Source organism: Salvelinus fontinalis, chromosome 3 (assembly GCF_029448725.1).
Source record: "Salvelinus fontinalis isolate EN_2023a chromosome 3, ASM2944872v1, whole genome shotgun sequence".
NCBI lineage: Eukaryota > Metazoa > Chordata > Actinopteri > Salmoniformes > Salmonidae > Salvelinus > Salvelinus fontinalis.
In genome coordinates this window covers 73,678,207-73,704,579 of record NC_074667.1, presented here as the reverse complement: position 1 = coordinate 73,704,579, position 26,373 = coordinate 73,678,207, and the positions used below count along the sequence as shown (strand labels likewise).

The 26,373-nt window shown below is 44.1% G+C and overlaps 1 protein-coding gene across 4 annotated transcripts in view; it reads right to left on the bottom strand.

Annotated features, from left to right (window-relative positions):
- LOC129851431 (transcriptional enhancer factor TEF-5-like) overlaps positions 1 to 26,373 on the bottom strand; it is a 69,630-nt gene that overhangs the window by 12,511 nt on the left and 30,746 nt on the right. For 2 of the 4 annotated variants that reach the window (XM_055917952.1, XM_055917953.1), the window contains exons 3-6: positions 21,071 to 21,320; positions 6,985 to 7,049; positions 3,636 to 3,698; positions 10 to 21 (exon numbers count right to left, since the gene is read on the bottom strand). In XM_055917952.1, coding sequence (XP_055773927.1) covers positions 10 to 21; positions 3,636 to 3,698; positions 6,985 to 7,049; positions 21,071 to 21,194 — 264 coding nt within the window. In that variant the 5' untranslated portion in view covers positions 21,195 to 21,320. Of the gene's footprint in view, positions 1 to 9; positions 22 to 3,635; positions 3,699 to 3,842; positions 3,906 to 6,984; positions 7,050 to 21,070; positions 21,321 to 26,373 lie in introns of those variants that run through there. The other 2 variants (XM_055917951.1, XM_055917955.1) reach the window with 2 other exon arrangements.

Here is a 26,373-nt window from a genome sequence, read left to right as displayed (position 1 = left end):
TCCACTTACCAAATTCATGGCCTAAATCAAAGGAAAGAGAAACCATTAGTATACACATCTAAAGGCATATAATTATAGGGATATTGTGATAAACTATGGGTTTGCTAATAGGCTGTGTCAGTACAAACTAAAAACATCAATAATGAACAAGTTCTAGATGTACCGTAGGCCATTAGGATGTTGACATAAAATGAATGTTCTTATCCCTGAAGAAAAGTTAGCTAACACTAACTGAAAGACAACAGGTATAATTAATTACAGAGATAGAGTTAGGTAACTAACTGAAAGACAACAGGAATAATTCATTACAGAGATAGAGTTAGGTAACACTAACTGAAAGACAACAGGAATAATTAATTACAGAGATAGAGTTAGGTAACTAACTGAAAGACAACAGGAATAATTCATTACAGAGATAGAGTTAGGTAACACTAACTGAAAGACAACAGGAATAATTAATTACAGAGATAAAGTTAGGTAACTAACTGAAAGACAACAGGAATAATTAATTACAGAGATAGAGTTAGGTAACTAACTGAAAGACAACAGGAATAATTCATTACAGAGATAGAGTTAGGTAACACTAACTGAAAGACAACAGGAATAATTAATTACAGAGATAGAGTTAGGTAACTAACTGAAAGACAACAGGAATAATTCATTACAGAGATAGAGTTAGGTAACACTAACTGAAAGACAACAGGAATAATTAATTACAGAGATAAAGTTAGGTAACTAACTGAAAGACAACAGGAATAATTAATTACAGAGATAGAGTTAGGTAACTAACTGAAAGACAACAGGAATAATTCATTATAGAGATAGAGAGGTAACTAACTGAAAGACAACAGGTATAATTTATTATATAGATAGAGTTAGGTAACTAACTGAAAGATAACAGGTATAATTCATTATAGCGATAGAAGGTATAATACATTATGATGCACTCATAAATGTATTGCAAGACTTTATAATGACTTAGTATCATCTCCTTTTGAGCCTGTTGAAAAACTGTTACATACAAAGGCAGGACATATAATGTTTTATTATTAACTCGTTCTAAGGATAATGCATTATATCTGCTGGCTCTAAGCCAGGGGTGTTAAACATATGACAGGTGGGCTGCATATATCTCACATCAGCTAAATGAATACTAAAGCAAGAGCAGAATGCTAAACTAACTAGAACATCTCTTATGTAGTTATATCTTAATACTCCATAAGGAGTCCTGATGCAAGGAAATGGGAGTTGAATTTATCTGGGACAGGAACAACGCAACGGACAATAATGTAGGGACAGGTACAGTATTTCCCTCTCATTCAAATACATGTCCAAACATTGAGGTGGTTACAATAATCAGTCTACTGGATACAGTCTACTAGCAAATACATAGAGAAGTCTAAATAAAGAAGGTCCAATAAACTTCAATGAAGGTAGAGGGTGAACTACCAACTACATTTTGGGGAAATTATTTATACAGTATGCTAACTGACGGTAATATACACTTGAACACAATTTAACTGCACACAGGCAGACTTTAACTGTACACTGATTCACTTTGTGTTTGTAATTGTTTTGAGGTTGAGGGATTTAATGAAGATCTAAACTGGATGAGAATTAGTGTAACTGTCACTCTTCTGCCTGCCGTCCTCTGATGGAATGAAGACAAGTGGCATATATTCATTATATATATATATATATGACCCTAAGCAATGATATAGTGCATTCGGGAAATTATTCAGACCCCTTGATTTTCCCCCACATTTTGTTACGTTACAGTCTTAATTTAAAATGTATTAAATTGTTTTTCTCCCTCATCAATCTACACACAGTACCCTATAATGACAAAGCAAAAACAGGTTTTTAGAAAATGTTGTCTTGGCTGTGTGCTTAGGGTCATTGTCCTGTTGGAAGGAGAACCTTCGCCCCAGTCTGAGGTCCTGAGCGCTCTGGAGCAAGTTTTCATCAAGGATCTCTCTGCACTTTGCTCTGTTCATCTTTCTCCTCTATCCTGACTAGACTCCCAGTCCCTGCCATGGAAAAACATCCCCACAGCATGATGCTGCCACCCCCATGCTTCACTCTAGGGATGGTGGCAGGTTTCCTCCAGACGTGACACTTGGCATTCAGGCCAAAGAGTTCAATCTTGGTCTCATCAGACCAGAGGATCTTGTTTCTCATTGTCTGACAGTCCTTTAAGTTTCTCCCATCTCCACAGAGGAACTCTGGAGGTCTGTCAGAGTGACCATCGGGTTCTTGGTCACCTCCCTGACCAAGGCCTTTCTCCCCTGATTGCTCAGTTTGGCCTGGCGGCCAGCTTTAGGAATAGTCTTGGTGGTTCCAAACTTCTTCCATTTAAGAATGATGGAGGCCACTGTGTTCTTGGGGACCTTCAATGCTGCAGACATTTTTTGCCTTGACACAATCCTGTTTCGGAGCTCTATGGACAATTCCTTCAACCTCGTGGCTTGGTTTTTGCTCTGACATGCACTGTCAACTGTGGGCCTTTTTATAGACAGCTGTATCTATATAATTAATGTCCAAAGAATTGTATTTACCACAGGTGGACTCCAATCAAGTTGTACAAACTTCTCAATTTCGAGTCTCATAGCAAAGGGTCTGAATACTTAGGTATTTATGTGTTTAAAAAAAAAAATGTTTAACCTGTTTTAGCTTTGTCATTATGGGGTATTGTATGTAGACTGATGCGGAAAATGCTAATTTAATCAATTTTAGAATAAGGCTGTAGCGTGATGTGGAAAAGGTCAAAGGGTCTGAATAGTTTCAGAATGCACTGTATATGTATATATATTCTGCTGAATATAAGCAGGAGGATGATGAAGAATAGGGCATACCCAATATTATCTAGAAATAGTAGAAGTATAGCAGAAGTATACAGGTACAGTAGGACACTTGTTCTAAGCATACTGCTATAGCAGTGTATAGAGTATGATGGTTTAATTCTAACATGTAGGTATTTGCATACGATTGGAGTAGTTAACTCTCATAAGGAAGAACATTCAGAGACATCCAATGGAGATTGGGGTCAGAGCGGAGAGAAGGGTTGAAGGCAGAGGAAGATTTGAGGAAAGCCTATAGGCAGAAGCATGGCTGGCATAGGTACAGTAGGGACAGGCGTACAGCTGTAGCGACAAGGCCATCATGCAGCAACACCGTTCACCACAGACAGATCATACTGCTCACAGCATTCCTCTAGGCTACACCACAGGCTGAGTTACTGTATACAGGATAAGCAGTATAATAAAGACAGCTCCTATAATGTCATTTCTTTACAGCTTTGTACAGTACTGTACTAAGCATTGAGATGTATTTCAGTGGTCAACAGATGACCATATTTTTAGCCCGTTGCGCCCTGTGCCGTGCATGCATGGTAGCTACTAGCTATAACTTGTTGCTCTAGTCTCTCCCAGACACGTTAGCCTACATGATGAGTCACACAGTGACCTCAAGCCAATACATCCCTATGCAGACTGGGGGTCTCCTGCAGTACTATTTACTAGGGTTGGTATTTTCTAGTCACGGAGAACCTATCCATCTACGGCTGTAAGAAGAACTAAAGTGCTAATTGGTTAGCGCAAAGCCAAGCCCCGCCCAGCCCGCAGAGAAGCGCATACCTTCAGCTTTGACTGGATCTCGCGAGATTTTCTCCGGGCGAGAACCTGCAAATGGCTAGAAACCTGCAGAGAAGAAGAGCCAAGAGGAGAAGAGCCAAGAGAAGAAGAGAAAAGGAGACCGAGAGAGAGACGACAAGAGAGGCCGTAACCAAGGAGGAAAGAGAAGCCCAGTCACAGTTGGCAGGAGGCCTGTTCAGTAGCACCTACCTTGATACCTGCTTGGTATTCTCGAACTTTCTTCCGTGCTAACACCTGTATGTGACTAGATACCTAAAGGGGTGCGAGACAGTTATAAAAATCATAGAGTATGCACACACACATGGACATGAACATGGATACAAACACACACACACACACACACATGGACATACACATGGATACAAACACACACACACACACACACACCAAACACACACATGGACATACACATGGATACAAGCATACAATATACCAAACACAAACACACACACACGGACATACACATGGATACAAGCACACACACGTGCACACACATAAAACACAAACACATACAACATTATACAGCTCCTCAAACATTAAATGAAGGGGATTCACACAATGCTACGTTATTTGTATTTCTTGTGTCTTTGGTTTGAATTGGATGGTGTTACTTGTCTTCAGTACAAATAGAAAAGACAGACAAATGTAATTTCTACAAATTAACAGAATACTGACACAATTGACTGAGCTGTTACTGCAATACATCTACAGTTGAAGTCAGAAGTTTACATAGAGCTTAGCCAAATACATTTAAACTCAGTTTTTCACAATTCCTGAAATTTAATCCTAGTAAAAATCCCCTGTCTTAAGTCAGTTAGGATCACCTCTATATTTTAAGAATGTGAAATTTCAGAATAATAGTAGAGAGAATGATTTATTTCAGCTTTTATTTCTTTCATCACATTCCCAGTGGGTCAGAAGTTTACATACACTCAAAAGGTATTTGGTAGCATTGCCTTTAAATTGTTTAACTTAGGTCAAACATTTCGGGTAGACTTCCACAAGCTTCCCACAATAAGTTGGGTGAATTTTGGCCCATTCCTCCTGACAGAGCTGGTGTAACTGAGTCAGGTTTGTTTGCCTCCTTGCTCGCACATGCTTTTTTCAGTTCTGCCCACAAATGTTCTATAGGATTGAGGTCAGGGCTTTGTGATGGCCACTCCAATACCTGGATTTTGTTGTACTTAAGCCATTTTGCCACAACTCTGGAAGTATGCTTGGGGTCATTGTTCATTTGGAAGACCCATTTGCGACCAAGGTTTAACCCCCTGACTGATGTCTTGAGATGTTGCTTCAATATATCCACATAATTTCCTCTCTCATGATGCTATCTATGTTGTGAAGTGCACCAGTCACTCCTGCAGCAAAGCACCCCCACAACATGATGCTGCCACCGCCATGCTTCACGGTTGGAATGGTGTTTTTCCTCCAAACATAACGACGGTCATTATGGCCAAACAGTTCTATTTTTCTTTCATCAAACCAGAGGACATTTCGCAAAAAGTACCATCTTTGTCCCCATGTGCAGTTGCAAACAGTAGTCTGGCTTTTTTATGGCGGTTGTCACGACTTCCGCCGAAGTTGGTCCCCTTCCTTGTTTGGGCGGCGTTCGGCGGTCGACGTCACCGGCTTTCTAGTCGCCACCGATCCATGTTTCATTTTTGTTTGGTTTTGTCTTCATTATACACACCTGATTTCTATTCTACTAATTATGTTCCTTATTTAACCCTCTGGCTTCCCTCTCTGTTTTGTGCGTTATTGTTTGTCATGTGGGTTCTCGTTGTTCGTGCTTTTGTTTATTGTATACGTTCTTTGTTGGAATTTTACCTTTAATTGAGTAATTCTTGGATTATTACTCAGAACTGTGTCCTGCGCCTGACTCTGCATTTTCTCAATTTTACCAACGGCCTCACAGCGGTTTAGGAGCAGTGGCTTCTTCCTAGCTGAGTGGCCTTTCAGGTTATGCCGATATAGGACTTGTTTTACTGTGGATACAGATACTTTTGTACCTGTTTCCTCCAGCATCTTCACAAGGTCCTTTGTTGTTGTTCTGGGATTGATTTGCACTATTTGCACCAAAGTACATTAATCTACAGGAGACAGAACGCGTTTCCTTCCTGAGCGGTATGACGGCAGCGTGGTCCCATGGTGTTTATACTTGCGTACTATTGTTTGTACAGATGAATGTGGTACCTTCAGGCGTTTGGAAATTGCTCCCATGGATGAACCAGACTTGTGGAGGTCTACAATGTTTTTCTGAGGTCTTGGTCAATTTTGGTCTTGGTCAATCTGAGGTCAATTTTTTTTGATTTTCCCATGATGTCAAGCAAAGAGGCACTGAGTTTGAAGGTAGTCCTTGAAATACATCCACAGGTACACCTCCAATTGACTCAAATGATGTCAATTAGCCTATCAGAAGCTTCTAAAGCCATGACATCATTTTCTGGAATTTTCCAAGCTGTTTAAAGGCACAGTCAACTTAGTGTAACTTCTGACCCACTGGAATAGTGATACAGTGAATTATAAGTGAAATAATCTGTCTGTAAACAATTGTTGGAAAGATTACTTGTGTCCTGCACAAAGTAGATGTCCTAACCGATTTGCCAAAACTATAGTTTGTTAACAGTACATTTTTGGAGTGGTTGAAAAACAAGTTTTAATGACTCCAACCTAAGTGTATGTAAACTTCCGACTTCAACTGTAGTTCCCATGTTCCAAATGTTACAGCTACAGGATATCTAATACGTCTTGTAGACTTTTCTATCTCAATGCCATCAGACTGTTAAATAGCCATCACTAGCACAGAGAGGCTGCAGTCTACATACACAGACTTGAAATCATTTGCCACTTTAATAAATGGAACACTAGTCACTTTAAATAATGTCACTTTAATAATGTTTACATATCTTGCATTACTCATCTCATATGTATATACTGTATTCTATACTATCTACAGTATCTCAGTCTATGCCGCTCTGACATTGCCCGTCAATATATTAATATATTCTTAATTCCATTCCTTTACTTAGATTTGTGTGTATTAGGTATTTGTTGTGAAATTGGTAGATATAACTTGTTAGATATTTCTGCACTGTCGGAACAAGAAGCACAAGCATTTGGCTACACCCGCAATAACATCTGATAAACACGTGTATGTGACAAATAACATTTTATTTCATTTGACTACTAATAATAAATGTAGGTAAAAATCGTTCAGGATATGAGTGTCTGCTAAATGACTTCAATGTAATGTAAAATCAAGTCTTTATAAAGTCTGAGTGGTAAAAACTTTTTATCAACCCATTGCTGTAAAATAAAAAAGTATTGTTACCTGTTTTCTGGTGCGGGTTTTGCCTGTCCTCAGCTTGATGTACCTAGCTATCAACTCATTACGACCTGGAACAGAGAGGTGAACAACACCATGAAGAACACAACCTGGAAACAAAGACAAATCTCATTGACACATTTAACAACCATATAGCTTTTCTATAGCTGCTACACAGATGATAAAGGAGTAGGCTCTGAACTATGGTCAGTTAAGCATTTTTCACCCAAAAGATTGTTCATATTTGGAAAGAAAAGGCTGATCCTAGATCTGTGTCTGTGGGCTACTTCTACATTAACATGATTATTCACAACACACACAAGGTGGAGCTAAAGGTCTGCTGCTAAATAGCTACAGGATCTCAACAGAATGCTAGGTGCCGCACACCGTCGACCTCCCAAAAGGTTCTTCTTAGGAACACACACATTATTCAACCTCTCAGTCAGTAGGTGAACATTTCTTTATATCACTGACCCTGGGAAACCACTTATAAAATGTTTTCAACAGGCGTATAAAAGAACGACAACTGGCTAGTTCAGGAGCTTTGATTTCATTAGCTCGTCTGACACCTCCTGACTTTTAGCTCATGCGTCACATAATTACAGACACAGTACTTTTAAAAAAAATAGAAGGAACATGTTGTACATTATGTAACATCTACACTTGACATTCTGCACAAACAGGTTGGGCAGAGAAGGGCCTCTATTCTTGGCTTTAATGGGTGTCTCTCAGACAGATGACAGGGGCTTTAAAGGGGTTAATTTGCTCTGAATGCAACTTATCTGAATGTTTTTCAAATGAGAGAGCAACCGAACAGTGGAATCTATCAATGCTCAAAGTGATTAGTATTTTCCAGGGTTGTCAAGTTTGTTGGATTTTCCAGGTACAGTTTGTGTTTCTTTGTACTAGGTAGGGAGGTCTGCATCTCAAAACATCTCATTTGAACATTTGCTGACTAGTAAGAGAAATGATAGGAAGTTCCCCAAGAGGATCGGTGTGAATGTGCATCAGTATGTTTATGTGAAAGAAGGAGATATATAAATAGAGGGAGAAAAAGAGAGCAAAAGAACGAGAGAAAGAGAGACAACAGTATCATGAATAATGACCTAAACTCCCCCACAAACCAACAATCCGTTCATGGCACTCTCTCTAAAACACACACACACACACTCGTTTATTTTACTATCCTTGTGGGGACCAAACAATCTGACTGATCGCCTTGATTCGGTCTCATTTAGCAACATTTGAAATCGTTGTTTTATTTATTTATTTATTTTTTTACTTTTGATAAAAGCCGAGACACAGAGCTACAAAATTGTATATCATACACTGTATTTATGGAACAATAGGAAAGTAATTCTGCTTTGAAAGTTGATAAACTTGTAACCTCACTTTTGAGAAAATGTCCTTTGAATATTTGGTAGACCTACTGGAGAGCTTTTCTTTGTCAATACCCATTCAGCATAGTTCACACCTTCTTAAGCTTTAGCTCCACCAACCTCTTTAAGGGTTGATCCGAGCGTTCTATCCTAAAAACAGCAGTCAAGCACCCAAGCTATCTGGCTAACAGTTGTCGCAGTGACATTCTATTAAAATGGACACTTGCCTAGTGGAGTCTTTTGTTAGCTAAACAATTAACTTCTTATGGCTTGGGGGTATTATTTCGACGTCTGGATGAGAAGCGTGCCCAAAGTAAACTGCCTGTTACCAAGGCCCAGAAGCTAGGATATGCATATAATTGGTAGATTTAGATAGAAAACACTCTAATGTTTCCAAAACTGTTAAAAATAATTTCTGTGAGTATAACAGAACTGATATGGCAGGCGTAAACCTGAGGAAAATCCATCCAGGAAGTGGGATTTTTTTGATGTGGGTATTTTCAATTTAATGCCTATCTTATGGGTAAGGACCCAGATTGCAGTTCCTATGGCTTCCACTAGATGTCAACAGTCTTTAGACATTGTTTCAGGCTTGTTTTCTGAAAAATTAAGAAGAATGAGACCTTTCTGTCAGTGGACTGTAGAATCATGCAGTGCTGGTTTGCGCTCATGACCAAGTGCGTGCCCTTCGTTGTTTTTCCTTTCTATTGAATACGCTATTGTCTGGTTGAAATATTATTGATTATTTAGACAATTGACAACCTGAGGATTAATTATAAACATTGTCTGACATGTTTCGACGAACTTTACCGGTACTATTAGGATGTATTCGTCTGCATGTTTTGACTGCATTACTGAACAAAACGTGCCAACAAACATAGTTTTTGGGATATAAAGAGGGACTTTATCGAACAAAACAAACATTTATTGTGTAGCTGGGACTCTTGTGACTGCAACCAGATGAAGATCTTCAAAGGTAAGTGATTCATTTTATCGCTATTTCTGACTTTCGTGACTCTACTTGGTTGGAAAATGTTTGTATGCTTTTGTAAGCGGGGCGCTGTCCTCAGATAATCGCACGGTATGCTTTCACCGTAAAGGCTTTTTGAAATCTGACACAGCGGCTGGATTAACAAGAAGTTCATCTTTAGGCCGATGTATAACACTTGTATTTTTATGAATGTTTCTTATGACTATTTCTGTATTTTGAATTTGGCGTGGTGCAATTTGACCGGATGTTGTCGAGGTGAGTCGCTAGCGGAACGCCTGCGCCAGAAAGGTTAACCATAATCCCAACTCACAACGTTATTACTCTGCATGAATCTGCAGGTAGCTAACCAACCAGGTACAATGTTAGCTAGATAACAATAGGCTATAACAAGCAAATGGCTCTGAGATACGAATAATAAGATCATACATGTAACGTTTGCTAGCGAGCCAGCCAGCTAATGTTAGCTAGCTAGCTAACAGTACACTAACTTGAAATGAAAACCATTTTGTCAAAATTAGAAATGTATAATACCTAAAAAATGTAGCTAGCTAGATTATCTTACCCGTATTCATGGTTGGACGCTTCTCCCTGTCACGGATGCTATGGTTGCCCATAGTTTGAAGATGTAATCCGGAGACAGGTGTTTTCTCCATCTCCTTAGCTATCATACTCTAATTCCACTGATTTCAAAACTCGGTCCTCCAGAAAGTGGAGAGCAACACTTATGCAGTTCTACTAAGCAATATATTTTTTTTAAGCAGCATTAGACAGGATTACCTACACATACTGACCAGCTCAAATAGACAGAATTATATTCGTATTTACAGATGGCATACAAGTTTGTTATTCACAATGACGGCCAACCCCATCCAAAACCTCGCCATACCCGAACAATACTGGGCCAATTGTGCACCACATGATGAGACTCCTGATCACAGCCAGATGTGATACAGCCCAGGATCGAACCAGGGTCAGAAGTGACACCTCCTGCACTGTGATGCAGTGCCTTAACCGCTGTGCCACTCAGAATGGAACATGAAAGTTCACATGTTCTGCCAAAAAACACATTTTTCTCAAAATAAAAAATATTACTTTCAAACTGCTCTCGTGTGAAGTAGTGACCCGCACATACGCCTAGTTTCCTGCAACAGGTCACATTTATTCCCATTCAAAATAATTGTATCCCTAACCTAAACCCCTAACTCCTAATCCTAATTGTAACCCTAACCCTAAACCTATCCCCTAAGCCTGAAATGGCCTTTTTCCTTGTGGGGACCAGCGAAATGTCCACACTTGCCCCAATGTTCCTTGTTTTGGATTTCTGGTCTCCACAAGAATAGTAAAACAAAACACACACACACACACACACACACACACACACACACACACACACACACACACACACACACACACACACACACACACACACACACACACACACACACACACACACACAGTCCAAGTTACAAACAAAGGATAGCCAACGCTTTACATTATTGCAAACCCATGTTGAAAAAAGCCCTGTGACAGGCCAAGCCAACTAACTTCAGACAGCACCTCAGACACAATGACAGGAGAAAAGCTGACAATATGCCTTTTTCCTTGGTCCTTGGCCTGCTTTAGGCTCTGCTCTGCTTGGTGTAATTAACATAAAGGTACTACATGTTAGGAGAGGAGTGCTGGCAGGACTTGAGCCCTCTGTGCCCTCTTTATTTATTCTCTCTCTTCCCCTGTCTATCTCTCTCCCCTCTCTCTCTGTCTATCTCTCTCTCCCCATCTCTCTCTCTCTCTCTTTCTCCCCTATCTCTCGGTCTCCCTCTCTCTCCCCCCTATCGCTCTGTCTCTTTCTCTCTCTCTACTGAGATGAGCTGCCTGGCCATCCAATACTGAACTGAAGCAGCCAGTCAGTCAGCCAGCCGGCCGGCCCCTCCCCCTGGATTAGGAGGGACACGCCCGCCCCAGCGCCTCCACATTCCTAGCATTCCTCCCAGCCTGTCACATCTGTGCTAGCCAGTCTGATTGGCCAGTTCCCTACTAGCGCAGCCGGTGCGGACTGCGGACACACACAGGCACACAGCGCTAAGCAAGGGTTAGCTGGCTGGGGTGGAGGTTGAGGGTGGGGTGAGGGGTTGGGGTGGAGGGTGGGGTTGGGGGTGAGAGGTGAGAGGTACGGGGTCAGGGGTTGAGGAGGGAGGATAGGGAATGAGGGGTAGGGGTGGAGGGTGAGGGGTTGAAGGGTCCGGGGTTGAGGAAGGGGGGTGAGGGGTAGGGTGGGGGGAAGGGTGAGGGGTGGAGGTTGAGGGGTTGGAGGTGAGGGGTTGGGGGTGAGTTGTTGGGGGGAGGGGTGGGGGGGGGGGGGTTGGGGGAGGGATTGGGAGTGGAGGGTGAGGGTTTGGGGGGAGGGTGAGAGGTTGGGGTGGAGGTGAGGAGTTGGGGGTGGGGGGTAGGTGGGCAGCTGGAGGGGGTTGGGGTGGAGGGTGAGGATTTGGTGGTAGGTGGGCAGCTGGGGGGGGGGTTGGGGTGGAGGGTGAGGAGTTGGGGGTGGGGGGTAGGTGGGCAGCTGGGGGGGTTGGGGTGAGGGGTGGAGGGTGAGGAGTTGGGGGTAGGGGGTGGAGGGTGAGGAGTTGGGGGTGGGGGGTAGGTGGGCAGCTGAGGCTGTAACTCTTGGAGGAAACACAAAGCCATAACTGTCTTTACCAACAACTGCCACCTGGCATCAGGGCTGCCCCCCCACACACACACACACCCCTCCCTTCCCAAAATAACCCCTGTGTGTGACCCCTTACCCAACGGACAGTAACACCTGCCACTGACTGTCGCAGTCAGGAGGTGGGAGAGAACAATTAGAACCCCTCTACACCCCTGGCCCCCGACTCCTACCCTCTTCAGCCCAACTGCTACTATCAATCTTCTGGACTGAGGGAGCAGTGGAACTAACTATCAAACAAATGGCTTCTGGAATCTGTTCCCTCTGTACCGAATACACATTTTCAACATAAAAATAACTGGAAATGAGATTAATTTACAAAGGCAGTTTTAAGAAAACTGTTCTGTGTGTCTTCATTAAAGGTTGTAAGTAACTGACTGGGGTTGTGAGCCATAGAATTACCAAGTCTTTTACACAAGACTTTTGCAAAGTACAAGATTGATTTAGAGAGGCAGACTGGCTAGGCCTGTTCAGACTAGACAGAAGGTTCAGCTAGGCGGAAGAGACGGGGTCTCCCTTCAAGGCCTCAAGTCAGGTGGTGGACAGGTTGGCGCACACACACACACACACACACACACACACACACACACACACACACACACACACACACACACACACACACACACACACACACACACACACACACACACACACACACACACACACACACTCACAGTCCAAGTTACGAACAAGGACAGCTAACACATACACAAGTGTATGCTCACACAATAACTTTCTGTACATCTCCCTCGCTTGCCATCTTACCTCTATCTCAATCAATCGGCAATCACTCTACTTCACCGTGTTTCCACCTCCCTCCCTCCCCCCTCCCTCCCTCCCTCACCCCTCCCTTCCTCCCTCAGATTGCTCAACACTCAGTTTGCAGAGCCCCGCAGGGTGACTCTGCCATGATTAACCTCTTCCCTGCCATGACTATCCTCCTCTTTTACTGCATGTCCACTGGAATTTTCCACTTACACACTGAGATGGGGAGCAGAGTTAACTCACTGCCACCCTCCCTCCCTCCCTCCCTCCCTCCGTCCGTCTGTCTGTCTGTCTGTCTGTCTGTCTGTCTGTCTGTCTCGCTTGCTCTCTCTCTCAATTCAATTTAATTCAAGTGGCTTTATTGGCATGGGAAACATATGTTAACATTGCCAAAGCAAGTGAGGTAGATAATATACAAAAGTGAAATAAACAATAAAAATGAACAGTAAACATTACACTCACAGAAGTCCCAAAATAATAAAGACATTACAAATGTCATATTATGTATATATACAGTGTTGTAACGATGTCTATCTACTCCTCCCTCCCTCCCTTTCTCCCTCTGTCTATCTATCTCTCTCCCCTCTTTCTCTCTCCCTCCCTTTATCTCTCTGTCTATCTCCCACCCTCTTTCTCTCCCTCCCTCGTGTCTTTCTATCTCCCTCACTCTATCCCTGTCTATCTATCTCCCTCCCTCTCTCTCTCCCTCCCTCTGCCTATCTATCTATCTCTCTCCCTCTGTTTATCTATCTCTCTGTCTATCTATCTCTCTCCCTCCCTCTCTTTCTCCCTCCCTTTCTCCCTCTGTCTATCTATCTCCCGCTCGTCTTTCTATCTCCCTCACTCTCTCTCTCTCTGTCTATCTATCTCCCTCCCTCTGCCTATCTATCTATCTCTCTCCCTCTATCTCGCTCCCTGTCTATCTCCCTCCCTCCCTCTCTCGTTCTCTCCCACCTTTCACATTGAGGTAATCCTAAATTGCTAACATACTGTTTGGCCATGACAGACAACATTCCTGACATCTCAGCTAGAGAATGACAGGGAAACACCAGGCCCTCTTAGTCATCACACGCTACTTTCCTTTCCACTCCTCTCTTGTCTATGAAACTCAAGTTCAGCCTAACTAGCATACTCATCTACCAACTGCTGCATATATTACTCTGTCCTTCTACTGCATGCAATGAACCCATCGCTCATTCCTAGCACAGCGTGCAAAGGTCACTAGGAGACATGTGTTTCCCTCCAGTGCCCTATTTTGCTGTCTTTTCCTTCTTACCCAGAGTGCATTGCAGGAGGAGGAGGTCTGCTCAGGGCTTGGCAGCATGCCTTCCTCCAGCAAGATAACACAGGTGAACAATATTTCAGCCGTGCTCCACCACAAAACAAGACACACCCTCCTCCCTTCATCCTCTCTTCCTCCTGACCCCTGACCTCTGATGGGTGGTGGCCCAATACACACAGACGAACCATGGCCTCCATGTTCCAACCATTTTTGGGGGTGTTCTACTTATTGATTTATCATTCCAAATTATATTTTTCATCTTAAGGTCATCTGACATTCTGACAATAAGGGGAAACCTGGGCAATTCTGAGTGCCACATGATATCTGTGGTCAGTAGTCATCAGGGAACACCACCCGATTTCCCACAAGAACATTCCTTGTGGAAAAATCCAGATGGAATTCCCAACAAGAGGGATGATGATGACTTGCCTGGTTTTGGAGGCCACGGCATTGGACTTGCAGCTCTTCCCCAGTCAGAGACTGTGGAGTAGACAGTATTACACACAGTGCAATCGTTAAAATTCCCCCGGCCTCACGTCAGGGCAGAATTTAGATGTCTGAGGTCATCGCCTTGTGAGAATGCTTCTTCTGGGTTGGGGGCATGCCTTGCTGCCAGGAGGGCCTCAGATGACGTAAATGGATAGGGTGTTTACTGGTTTGGAAAAAAGAAAGCAGTCGCTCTTCTTGACCTCTACTGGGGGTCCCGACAGTGTGCTGCGAAGGGAGGGAACACACTGCCGTTCCACCTGCCACTTCTGTTGTGCTCCTTTTCTGAGAAACAACACTGAGATATAGGTTCTGAACACTTCACTGTCCTGCTAAACCAGGAGAGGAGCCACCATCTTGCTTTTCCATTAAAGTCTCTTCTTCAATAGACTCGAGGGAAGATCAATAGACACACAGAGGTTAAACCATGGCAATGTTGTCAGAGGAAACTGTGCACTTCTGCAGTGCTATTAATGCATTATCGCGTAATTGGCAATACATTAATACATTCACAGACAAATGAAAGGTGTTAATCTGGTCCATTCTCATTCATAGTAGGTTACCTGTAACACCCAGCAAACCAACTATGAAATAGCATTTAGCAACAGGTCCCTCTGACATATAGCCATGTCAATGAATACGCTCTAGCTAGCTAGCTAGCCATCCAGTCAGATCAGATACAGTTAAAATGGCGTAACTGTATCCGGAGGCAGTCTCAACACCACATCCCCCAGGAGAGGAGAGCTAGTCAGAGTTCCAACCTTGTTTAGACCGCAGCCAGCCTAGCCAGAAACGCAGCTAGCACAGCGGCAGCTAACACAGCGGTAGCTAGCACAGCGGCAGTTAACACAATGGCAGCTAGCACAGCGACAGTTAGCGCAACGACAGCTAGCACAGAGGCAGCTAGCACAGCGGCAGTTAACACAACGACAGCTAGCACAGAGGCAGTTAACACAATGGCACCTAGCACAGCGGCAGTTAACACAATGGCAGCTAGCACAGCGGCAGTTAGCGCAACGACAGCTAACACAGCGGCAGTTAACACAATGGCACCTAGCACAGCGGCAGTTAGCACAACGACAGCTAGCACAGAGGCAGCTAGCACAGCGGTAGTTAACACAATGGCAGCTAGCACAGCGGCAGTTAGCACAACGACAGCTAGCACAGAGGCCGCTGTGTTAGCTAGCAGCTTAGTCATATGTCTGTCCACTAACAATCAAATCTGTCTCAGAACCCAAAGAATGACATTCCTGATAGACGCATGCTAAACATTCCATTTTACAGCAGCAAGGACAGAACAAAAATGCAGACAGCCATGAAAATAAAACAAAACAAAATCCCTTAAATATATATAGTCTTGAAAAACTGATAGAAGCTGATGTTGGATTTAAAATGGTTTCAATTTAAGTTTATGAGACATGAACAATAAATAAAGGACTTGATGGTTACACAACAGGACTTGAGGAGACTCAGCCTATATCATGCTGGTTAACATAACATTGTTCCCCAAAAGAGGTTCCCCAAAAACAAGAGGTTTTGTGAGGACATTGTGAAGTCAAACCCCCTGAATAAGCCCACATCTCAACCCATGCTCCATGCATTTCCTGATATTCACATTTCAATCTGTTTTATGTTCTCCAACTTGGCTGTCTTATTCAAAACCAGCAGCCCAGCCAGCCAATTCCCTGTTTTCTCACCCATCATAGGGATAAAGAGTAACTTCAGACAAATGCAGCCAGTTTCTAACACCTGAATGTTTTATGATTCTAATCAGCAACTTGCCAATTTCTCCATCTGGATGCAGTGGATTTCAGCAAGTAACATGCTGGTGGAGGAAATAGCTTAGATCCCTATAGGACCTTGTGAAGGTTTTATAGTACTCGTTGCAATGTTTTTGTCTCCATGGTTTGATTTATGGCGTTGAGATACCAATTGCAAAGTCGGTCCAACTGGTTCAAGAAGCAGCAAACGCTATTCTGGAGACCAGGTGAGAGACAGTGCATAACTGGTTATTGCAAGAAGCACCTTAGTGTGTTAGACTGACATGAAGTTATAAAGGACACTTGGTTTTGCCACTTTCCTAATTCCCAGTACGTCTAAGGACTGCAGATGAGGAAGAGAAGAGCAATAAATGGCAGGTGGCAAATAGCTGGAGACAGCACTGACAGGTGAGGACACTGACAGAACCGGTTTGAGGCACTAAAGAAAGCCAGGTGAAAACCAAGCTAAGGGGAGCTGCCTGTGGTGTCTTCTGGGTAACTAAGCTCCAGCTCTGATGCTATGTTTCTAGTGAGACTGGAACAACCAGCCCCTGGGTCAGGGGACGACAGGCTCAGACCTGTTTGGTTTCTGAGTACTATCAGAAAAAATTGCTGACACATCGTATGGGAGAGCATATATGCATTGAGCAAGGACAGCTAGAGCCTCACCATGATGTTGTGATAAGAATGATGAAAATAATATAAAGTATTATAAAACATAAAAGAAACAGGATGTTTCTTTCTATAGGTTGTTATCAATAACATCATATTGAAACATTCCCAGCTAGGGGGCAAGCCGCAGCACGCTCCAATGCATTACAGCAGAACACAGCTGGAATACACCCTACATCTCTCAATATATTGGCCCCCATTTAATTGGAAATTTGAGTGACATAATATTAAACTGTACTTTACCTGACAATTATGTGTGGTTTAGGTACATTTTCCGTCCATAGTGGCCTCTGCCTGTAAAGCAGCAGAAGGGCGCACATTCCCATGTAACGCTAGCTAGAAATAATGTTTGCCAGCTAGCAACTTTGTAAAGTCGCCTCAACATTATGTTAAGCTCTATACTTTTTATCTCCAACCAACCTACCTTAGCTAGCTAATATTATACCTCTTTCAGCATTGATTTTAAGGCTGTTTAACCACGATTGCTGCTGAAAACCAACTTATGAAGATATTGGACCAGCTATACCTATCGCCTATAGTACTAATGACAGTAGTCAAGACAGACAACTTTACCAGGGCAAGTTTAGACTCAAAATATAGGCTGCTTGCCGATGTTAAGCTCTTTACAAAAGCCTTCTCTGATGAAGCAAGCTAAATGACACGAGCTTAGCTATATGCCGAATGGGTATGCTACCCTCACGTAGCCTCTCTTAAACAATCGGTAGTCTTAAACAATTGGTCGTCTTAACAAAAGCATACACCTCACACACATGGTTATGGGCTTAAAAAAAGGAAGACACCTGTACCATGTCAGATATAAAGTTGAAATGTATTACATTTTGAGTTAGCATCCCAATATTATCACAAGACTGAAATATAACAAACACTTTGACTTAGTAACACCAGATTTTCAGTGTTTTATATTATTTTATTATGTTTATTAATTAGGAAATTAGAAAAAATATTAATTTGATTGCAGGAAAGTACTATATGCTATCCACAATGTTGAGCATTCACAATGTTCCTGGCATTGTCTGTTGTGATGTTGGGCCTCTCAAGTTTCCTCTCGTGTGGGAGGTGGGAATTGACCAGTTGTGAAGTCCTAAATAACAGTTGGATGCATTCATGTGATTTGAACTAGTTGAGAAATGCAGATTGGCTAATGGCCAACAAGCTGCGTCAACCATAAACTAAAAGTACAGCTAAAAAAACACATTTATACGTTGCTTTTTATAAATAAGGTTTTGTTGTTGCATTTAACGGAAATAGTGTTATAGAGGCCATTTCCTTAGTAGGTAACGTCAGAGGTCACCATGTGGGAGAAGTGGGCGCTCAAGATGATAAATGAGATTTGCACAAGTAAATACCAGTTGCAGGGATGTTCAAGTGGAGTTTTCCCAGTCATATGTGGTAAACTCCATAGAGAATGATAGAGGCCTCTAGTGGGCAAAATGCCATGTTAAAATGGGAAACTGGGTCCCACTAGGCACAGACGTCAATTCAACGTCTATTCAACATTGGTTCAAAGTAATTTCGTTGAAATTATGTGTAAACAACATTGAATCAACCAGTGTGTGTCCGGTGGGATGGAACTTACAACTTAATTGGCTGATCCCTCCTGGTGACCCTGTTGGAGTCATGTCCAACCGGGTTATCAGGAGGGATCAGCCAATCGTGAAGAAGAAAACTCACTACTTCAAAATGAAGATTGCCTGAATGGCGCTGCCACTGCTGTCACGGGCGCCACAATGGCAGAGATACAAAGATAAGTCCTTTATCTATCTCTATGGGTAAATTTCCACTTCCATCTTAGTTACGAACACACCATGACACTGCCTCCTTCACTGCCAGATACGCACGTGTGACTCATACACAGGGCGTGTCTGTAGTATGGTACATCTCCCACTCTGGGGTAATGTGATGGGCTGTCACTGGTATGTAAGCACAACACAGGGTGCATTGAACAATTCATTGAAAACTTCAGCTTTGGCTTGCTTAAAGAGTTTCAAGCTTCAAGTTTTAATGGCACATGCACAAGTACAATGAAATGCCTTTCTTGCAAGCTCTGACTGCCTTTCTTGCAAGCTCTATCAGTTTGCAAGAAAGGGTAATACCTGTTTTCTGAAATGGGTGCAAGAGGGATGTTCGTAACTTAGCATTTTCACGAGGTGCTGTCTGAAACATCATATTCTCAACAACCGAGAATAGGCATACTGCCAAGGGCTGCTTGAATGCAGGGGGGAGAAGATGTTGTGTTGTTGTCTCTTTGCGTTTCCATCTTGCTCCGGTATAGGCTACTGGGGTGATGTCGGTGTAAATGTGTCAACATATTTGAGGTTTTGGCAGCTGCATAAACTATTCTCATTGAGTGTGGCGACATACTGTTATCGTTTTATCCACAACTCTCTGTCCATCACCATTTTAATCTACGGGAAAGCCAAAATGTTCCCAAACTGGAGGATCCTCCAATTCTGGTTTATCGACCCCACCACTCACCACAATCGTACAGAAGTAGTTCCTAGCTGCGCCTCACACAAGGACTGTTTGAAATGCGGCAATTAAGATTTGAATTTTGATTACAACGTATGCATAGACTCTAGTTGTTTTAACGGAATAGCATGAAATGTTTTTTCAGCTCAGATTTACTCAAGAGGCATAGGCCTACAACGCAGAGTAGGCATAGCCTATAGGCCAGCGTTTCCCAAACTCGGTTCTGGGGATCCCAAGGGGTGAACGTTTTGGTTTTTGCCCTAGCACTACACAGCTTATTCAAATGATGAACTCATTATCAAGATTGTATCATTTGAATCAGTTGTATAGTGCTAAGGCAAAAACTAAATGTGCAGCCCTTGGGGTCCCCAGGACCATGGTTGGCATACACTGCTATAGGCCTAGTGTTTTTATTTTATCATTTTTTTGTGTATTCATTCACAGTGTGGACCGAACCGAGGTCCCCATACCGAACCGAGGTCCCCATACCGAACCGAGGTCCCCATACCGAACCGAGGTCCCCATACCGAACCGAGGTCCCCATACCGAACCGAGGTCCCCATACCGAACCGAGGTCCCCATACCGAACCGAGGTCCCCATACCGAACGGTATGAATATGTGTACCGTTACACCCCGAATGTTTACTGATCATAAAAAGCATGCAGTTTCTTGCTTTATAACTATGATATAAAACCTAGCAAGGGCTAAGCAACCCTGTCCCTGGAGTGCCACAGGTACTAAACTATTTTGTTTCAACTCAACACCACACCTGACCAACTGATCAGTTGAATTGAACACACCTGGTCTTCCAGGTCGGTTAAATCAAAAACATAGGACCAGGGTGTTGCCTACCCCTGACCTAGAGCTTAATGTGTACAATTGTTTTGCATGGAATAATTGGAAATTAGTAGTTCTGATATGCTCATATTACAACCAAATAATTGTAACATTTATTTGAAAATCACACACAGTTCAGGTTTAAACAGAGCTGGAGATGCACCTTATTGTGACATTTATTGATAATAACCAATAGACTACAAACTGCAGAGATTTTATTTTCCTTCCTCACTACAGAAGGGAATGGGATCCAAACACATTAAGTGTTTCAATACATGAGCTAGAAAGTGATACAGTTGGATTTTTGTGTGTGTGTGTGTGTGTGTGTGTGTGTGTGTGTGTGTGTGTGTGTGTGTGTGTGTGTGTGTGTGTGTGTGTGTGTGTGTGTGTGTGTGTGTGTGTGTGTGTTTGTGCGTACCAGTTCTATATCTAGTTAAATAAGAATTAGAAAAAGTTTGTTAGCAAAACTACACAAATAAACTACTGTCTAGACTGGGTTGGTTGATGACAAAGAACGTGTCTTTCAAGGTGAAACATCAATGATGTGGCAATCAAACCATAGCACCCTGTTTTGGCATCATTACATTGACTGCCTGACACATCAAGTAATTTCAAAAACTATACTTGATGTTTTTAAGACCATAAATGGCCCATGATGAAAAACAGTACCATAAAAAATGATTGTGTGTGAGTGTGGGATTGCTTGCTTGTGTCTTACTCACCATACATCTTGCCTTCGTCTGAGAGGATGATCTTCCTCCGTCCACAGGGAGGGTAGATGGCCAGGGCCTCCTGGAAGCTCTGTTCTATGTCTGGGCTCCACACCCCCTCGGCGTCCCCGTCCATGGCCTTGTCCAGCTCATCGTTCCCCTCTTCCAGCCCATCCTCCGGGCTACCGTTGGCACTCCACTCGTTGGAAGCAATGGTGGCGGCTCCCCCTGGGCCCGACGACGAGCCCCACAGTCAGAGGATCTGGGGGAGAGAGAGAGAGAGAAAGAGAAGAATACACAGTCATTATCATCATCATCATCGTTGTAACTGCTGTCAACAACTTCATCATCATTGTCACCATTAGCAGGCGAGTACATTTAAAATGCAGTCGTATAAAGAAGGCTCCTTTGGTTGTCCGTTTTGAAATCTTTAAATATGTATGAACAAACAATACAGCCCTTGATTATTGTTATCATTGACACATTTTTATGTGTCTAAAACTGCCAAATAATTTCAAGCTATTCTATAAAACCTTGTTTTAATGGCAAACTAATCAGCAGTGACCTCAAAGAATTATTGTTGTTAGGGGAATGCTTCCCAATGTGGTCGCTTTATGGCTGAGAGCAGGCCGAGATCTTAAGTATTTTTCAAGCTGCCTCTTCTTCATTGTATTGTAGAGTCCCCTAAGTATCCATCATCCCATGATGCTTGTGTTTTTATATTTGAAATATGGCCGATGTTGAAAAAAATACACATATTGGACAAATATGGGGAAGGCCATTTGGGATGGTCCTATGGGTTAACTCAACTCCTCACGTCACAGAACATGTTCAGGTTGCGCTGAAAAACCTATTCATGAGGGCATCATTGGAACATTTTAAAGTTGCCGTGTTGAAAACTTCCATAATGCAACTTAAAAAATATGAAGTGGAGGATTAAAAGAGCTGTGAAAAGTAAAGCTATTGAATTGTTTACTAAAAATCACAACTACCACATGAACATGTCTCTTACCTAAAACAAGTGTTAAATAGAGGGAACCGGGTTACCGAGATTTAGCAAGATTTCCTTCCCAAACCCTCTCCCTTTTCCAGGGATAAATAACTGCGAAAAATACATTATTTATATGAACAGCATGATGTGAAATGTAACTGTTAAATGATATGCAATGTCTACATTCCTAAGGCGATTCAGCTATCTCTGTTTGAAGATGGCGCCGAAGAATATGGCTGACGTTTGACATTCTCCAAACCAATTGTGCTATTTTGTCAACAAAAAAAGTGTTTTATGTAACTTATTTTTTTACTTATTGTGTACATAATGTTGCTGCTACCGTCTCTGATTACCGAAAATTGTCACGTTCCTGTACTATTTCTGTTAGTTTGTTGTATGTGTTAGTTGGTCAGGACGTGAGTTTGGGTGGGCATTCTATGTTGTCTGTTTCTATGTTGGTTTAGGGTTGCCTGGTATGGCTCTCAATTAGAGGCAGGTGTTTGGCGTTCCTCTAATTGAGAGTCATATTTAGGTAGGTTGTTTCACAGTGTTCGTTGTGGGTGGTTGTCTCCTGTGTCAGTGTTTGTCGCACCATACGGGACTGTTCGGTTTGTTTGTAAGTTCGGTCTTTTGTGTAGTCATTTTCCTGTTCGTGAGTTCTGCGTTTTATGTAAGTTCGCGTGATCAGGTCTGTCTACGTTGTTTGTTTGTTATTTTGTATAAGTCAAGTATAGTTCGTGTCAGTCTTCGTCTTTTCAATAAATTCATTATGTCAACATACCTCGCTGCGTATTGGTCCACCGATCCTTCTCTCCTCTCCTCGTCCGACGAAGAGGAGGAAGACGACAATCGTTACAGAACCACCCACCAAATAACCAGAACCAAGCAGCGGTGTAATCGGAGGAAGGGACAGCGCAAGAAGGGGGAATGGACTTGGGAGGATGTTTTAGACGGTAAAGGTTGCTACACATGGGAGGAGATCCTGGCTGGAAGGGATCGCCTCCCATGGGAACAGCTGGAGGCACTGAGGAGAGCAGAGGCAACCGGAGAAGGGAACCGGCGTTATGAGGGGACGAGTCTAGCACGGAAGCCCGAAAAGCCTGTGAGTACTACCCAAAAATTTCTTGGGGGGGGGGGGGGCTAAGAGGTAGTGGGCCAAGGGCAGGTAGGAGACCTGCGCCCACTTCCCAGGCTAACCGTGGAGAGCGGGAGTACGGGCAGACACCGTGTTACGCAGTAGAGCGCACGGTGTCTCCTGTACGTGTGCATAGCCCAGTGCGGGTTATTCCACCTCCCCGCACTGGTAGGGCTAGATTGAGCATTGAGCCAAGTGCCATGAAGCCGCCTCTACATATCTGGCCACCAGTACGTCTCCTTGGGCCGGCTTACATGGCACCAGCTTTACGCATGGTGTCCCCGGTTCGCCTACATAGCCCGGTGCGGGTTATTCCACCTCTCTGCACTGGGCGGGCGACGGGGAGCATTCAACCAGGTAAGGTTGGGCAAGCTCAGTGCTCAAGGGAGCCAGTACGCTTGCACGGTCCGGTATTTCCGGCACTACCTCCCCGCCCCAGCCCAGTACCACCAGTGCCTACACCACGCACCAGGCTTCCAGTGCGTTTTCAGAGCTCTGTTTCTCCTCCACGCACTCTCTCTATTGTGCGTGTCTCCAGCCCAGTGCCTCCAGTTCCGGCACCACGCACTGAGCTACCTGTGCGTCTCCAGAGCCCTGTACACACTGTTCCTTCTCCCCGTACTCGTCCTGATGTGCGTGCACTCAGCCCGGTGCCACCAGTGCCGGTACCACGCACCAGACAAATAGTACGCTTTGAGAGTCCAGTGTGCCCTGTCCCTGCTCCCCGCACTAGGCTTGAAGTGCGTGTCTCCAGTCCGGTGCCTCCAGTTCCGGCACCACGCACCAGGCCTACAGTGCGTCTCAGCCGGCCAGAGTCTGCCGTCTGCCCAACGGCGCCTGAACTGTCCGTCCCAGCAGCGCCATCTGAGCCATCCGTCTCCCCAGCGCCGTCTGAGCCATCCGTCTCCTCAGCGCCGTCTGAGCCATCCGTCTCCCCAACGCCGTCTGAGCCATCCGTCTGTCCCGAGCCATTAGAGCTGCCCGTCTGTCCCGAGCCGTCAGAGCCGTTAGTCAGTCAGGATCCGCTAGAGCCATTCGTCAGTCAGGATCTGCCAGAGCCGCCAACCAGACAGGATCTGCCAGAGCCGCCAACCAGACAGGATCTGCCAGAGCCGCCAACCAGACAGGATCTGCCAGAGCCGTCAACCAGACAGGATCTGCCAGAGCCGCCAACCAGACAGGATCTGCCAGAGCCGCCAACCAGACAGGATCTGCTAGAGCCGCCAGCGAGCCATGAGCGTCCAGAGCGGTCAGCCAGCCATGAGCGTCCAGAGCCGTCAGCCAGCCATGAGCGTCCAGAGCCGTCAGCCAGCCATGAGCGTCCAGAGCCGTCAGCCAGCCATGAGCGTCCAGAGCCGTCAGCCAGCCATGAGCGTCCAGAGCCGTCAGCCAGCCATGAGCGTCCAGAGCCGTCAGCCAGCCATGAGCGTCCAGAGCCGTCAGCCAGCCATGAGCGTCCAGAGCCGTCAGCCAGCCATGAGCTGCTTCTCAGCCCAGAGCGGCCATTAATCCTGAACTGCCCCTCAGTCCAGAGCTGTCTCTCTGTCCGGAGCTGCCCTTCAGTCCGGAGTTGCCCCTCTATCCTGAGCTACCTCTCTATTTTGACCTACCTCTCTGTCTTGAGCTATCTCTCTGTCCTGCGCTACCTTATCCTGGTGCTGCCCCTTATCTTGATGGTACGATGTATATTAAGCGGGTGTAATAGGAGGGTGGTCATTATATGGGGAAGACGTAAGCTGGGATTGACTATGGTGGGGTGGGGAACTCGCCCAGAGCCTGAGCCACCACCGTGGTCAGATGCCCACCCAGACCCTCCCCTATACTTTGTGCTGGTGCGCCCGGAGTTCGCACCTTAGGGGGGGGGGGGGGGGGTTATGTCACGTTCCTGACCTATTTCTGTTAGTTTGTTGTATGTGTTAGTTGGTCAGGATGTGAGTTTGGGTGGGCATTCTATGTTGTCTGTTTCTATGTTGGTTTAGGGTTGCCTGGTATGGCTCTCAATTAGAGGCAGGTGTTTGGCGTTCCTCTAATTGAGAGTCATATTTAGGTAGGTTGTTTCACAGTGTTCGTTGTGGGTGGTTGTCTCCTGTGTCAGTGTTTGTCGCACCATACGGGACTGTTCGGTTTGTTTGTAAGTTCGGTCTTTTGTGTAGTCATTTTCCTGTTCGTGAGTTCTGCGTTTTATTTTAAGTTCGCATGTCCAGGTTTGTCTACCCCCTTTTGTTGTTTTGTTAGTTTATAGTCAAGTTCGTGTTTTCGTCTGTTATGTAAATAAATATATCATCACATCCCGCTGCGCCTTGGTTCAATCACTACTCCTCCTCTTCGGTTGAAGAGGAGGAGGAATACCGTTACAGAAAATAACTTCTGGACATCCGAAAAGCAATTACTCACCGCGGACAGGAAGTAGCTTTTTCCTTTAACGTGTCCGACGAGAAGGATATCCTGCTTTCACTGGAACAGGCCCAGATCCACGCCTTTTGCGTGAAGAAAAGACGCCGGAAAAGGGGACGAAGATCAGGGATCCTTCTGAGAATCCAGAGGCGAGCGAGTAAACTCCCAATGCCTTCCATTCTTCTTGCTAACGTGCAATCATGGGAAAATAAAATTGATGACCTACTATTAAGATTATCCTACCAAAGGGACATTAAAAACTGTAACATCTTATGTTTCACCGAGACGTGGCTGAATGAAGATACGGATAATATAGAGCTGGCGGGATTTTCCATGCACCGGCAGAACAGAGAGGCTACCTCTCGTAAGACGAGGGGTGGGGGTGTGTGTCTTTTTGTCAATAACAGCTGGTGCGCGATGTCTAATATTAAAGAAGTCTCGAGGTATTGCTCGCCTGAGGTAGAGTACCTTATGATAAGCTGCAGACCATATTATCAACCAAGAGAGTTCTCATCTGTATTATTCGTAGCCGTCTATTTGCCACCACAAAACAAGGCTGGCATTAAGACCGCTCTCAACCAACTCTATAAGGCCATAAGCAAAGAAGAAATGCTCACCCAGAAGCGACGCTACTAGTGGCCGGGGACTTTAATGCAGGCAAACTTAAATTAGTTTTACCAAATTTTTACCACCATGTCACATGTGCAACCAGGGGGGGAAAAAATCCTAGACCACCTTCAATCTACACACAGAGATGCATGCAAATCTCCCCACGCCCACCATTTGGCAAATCTG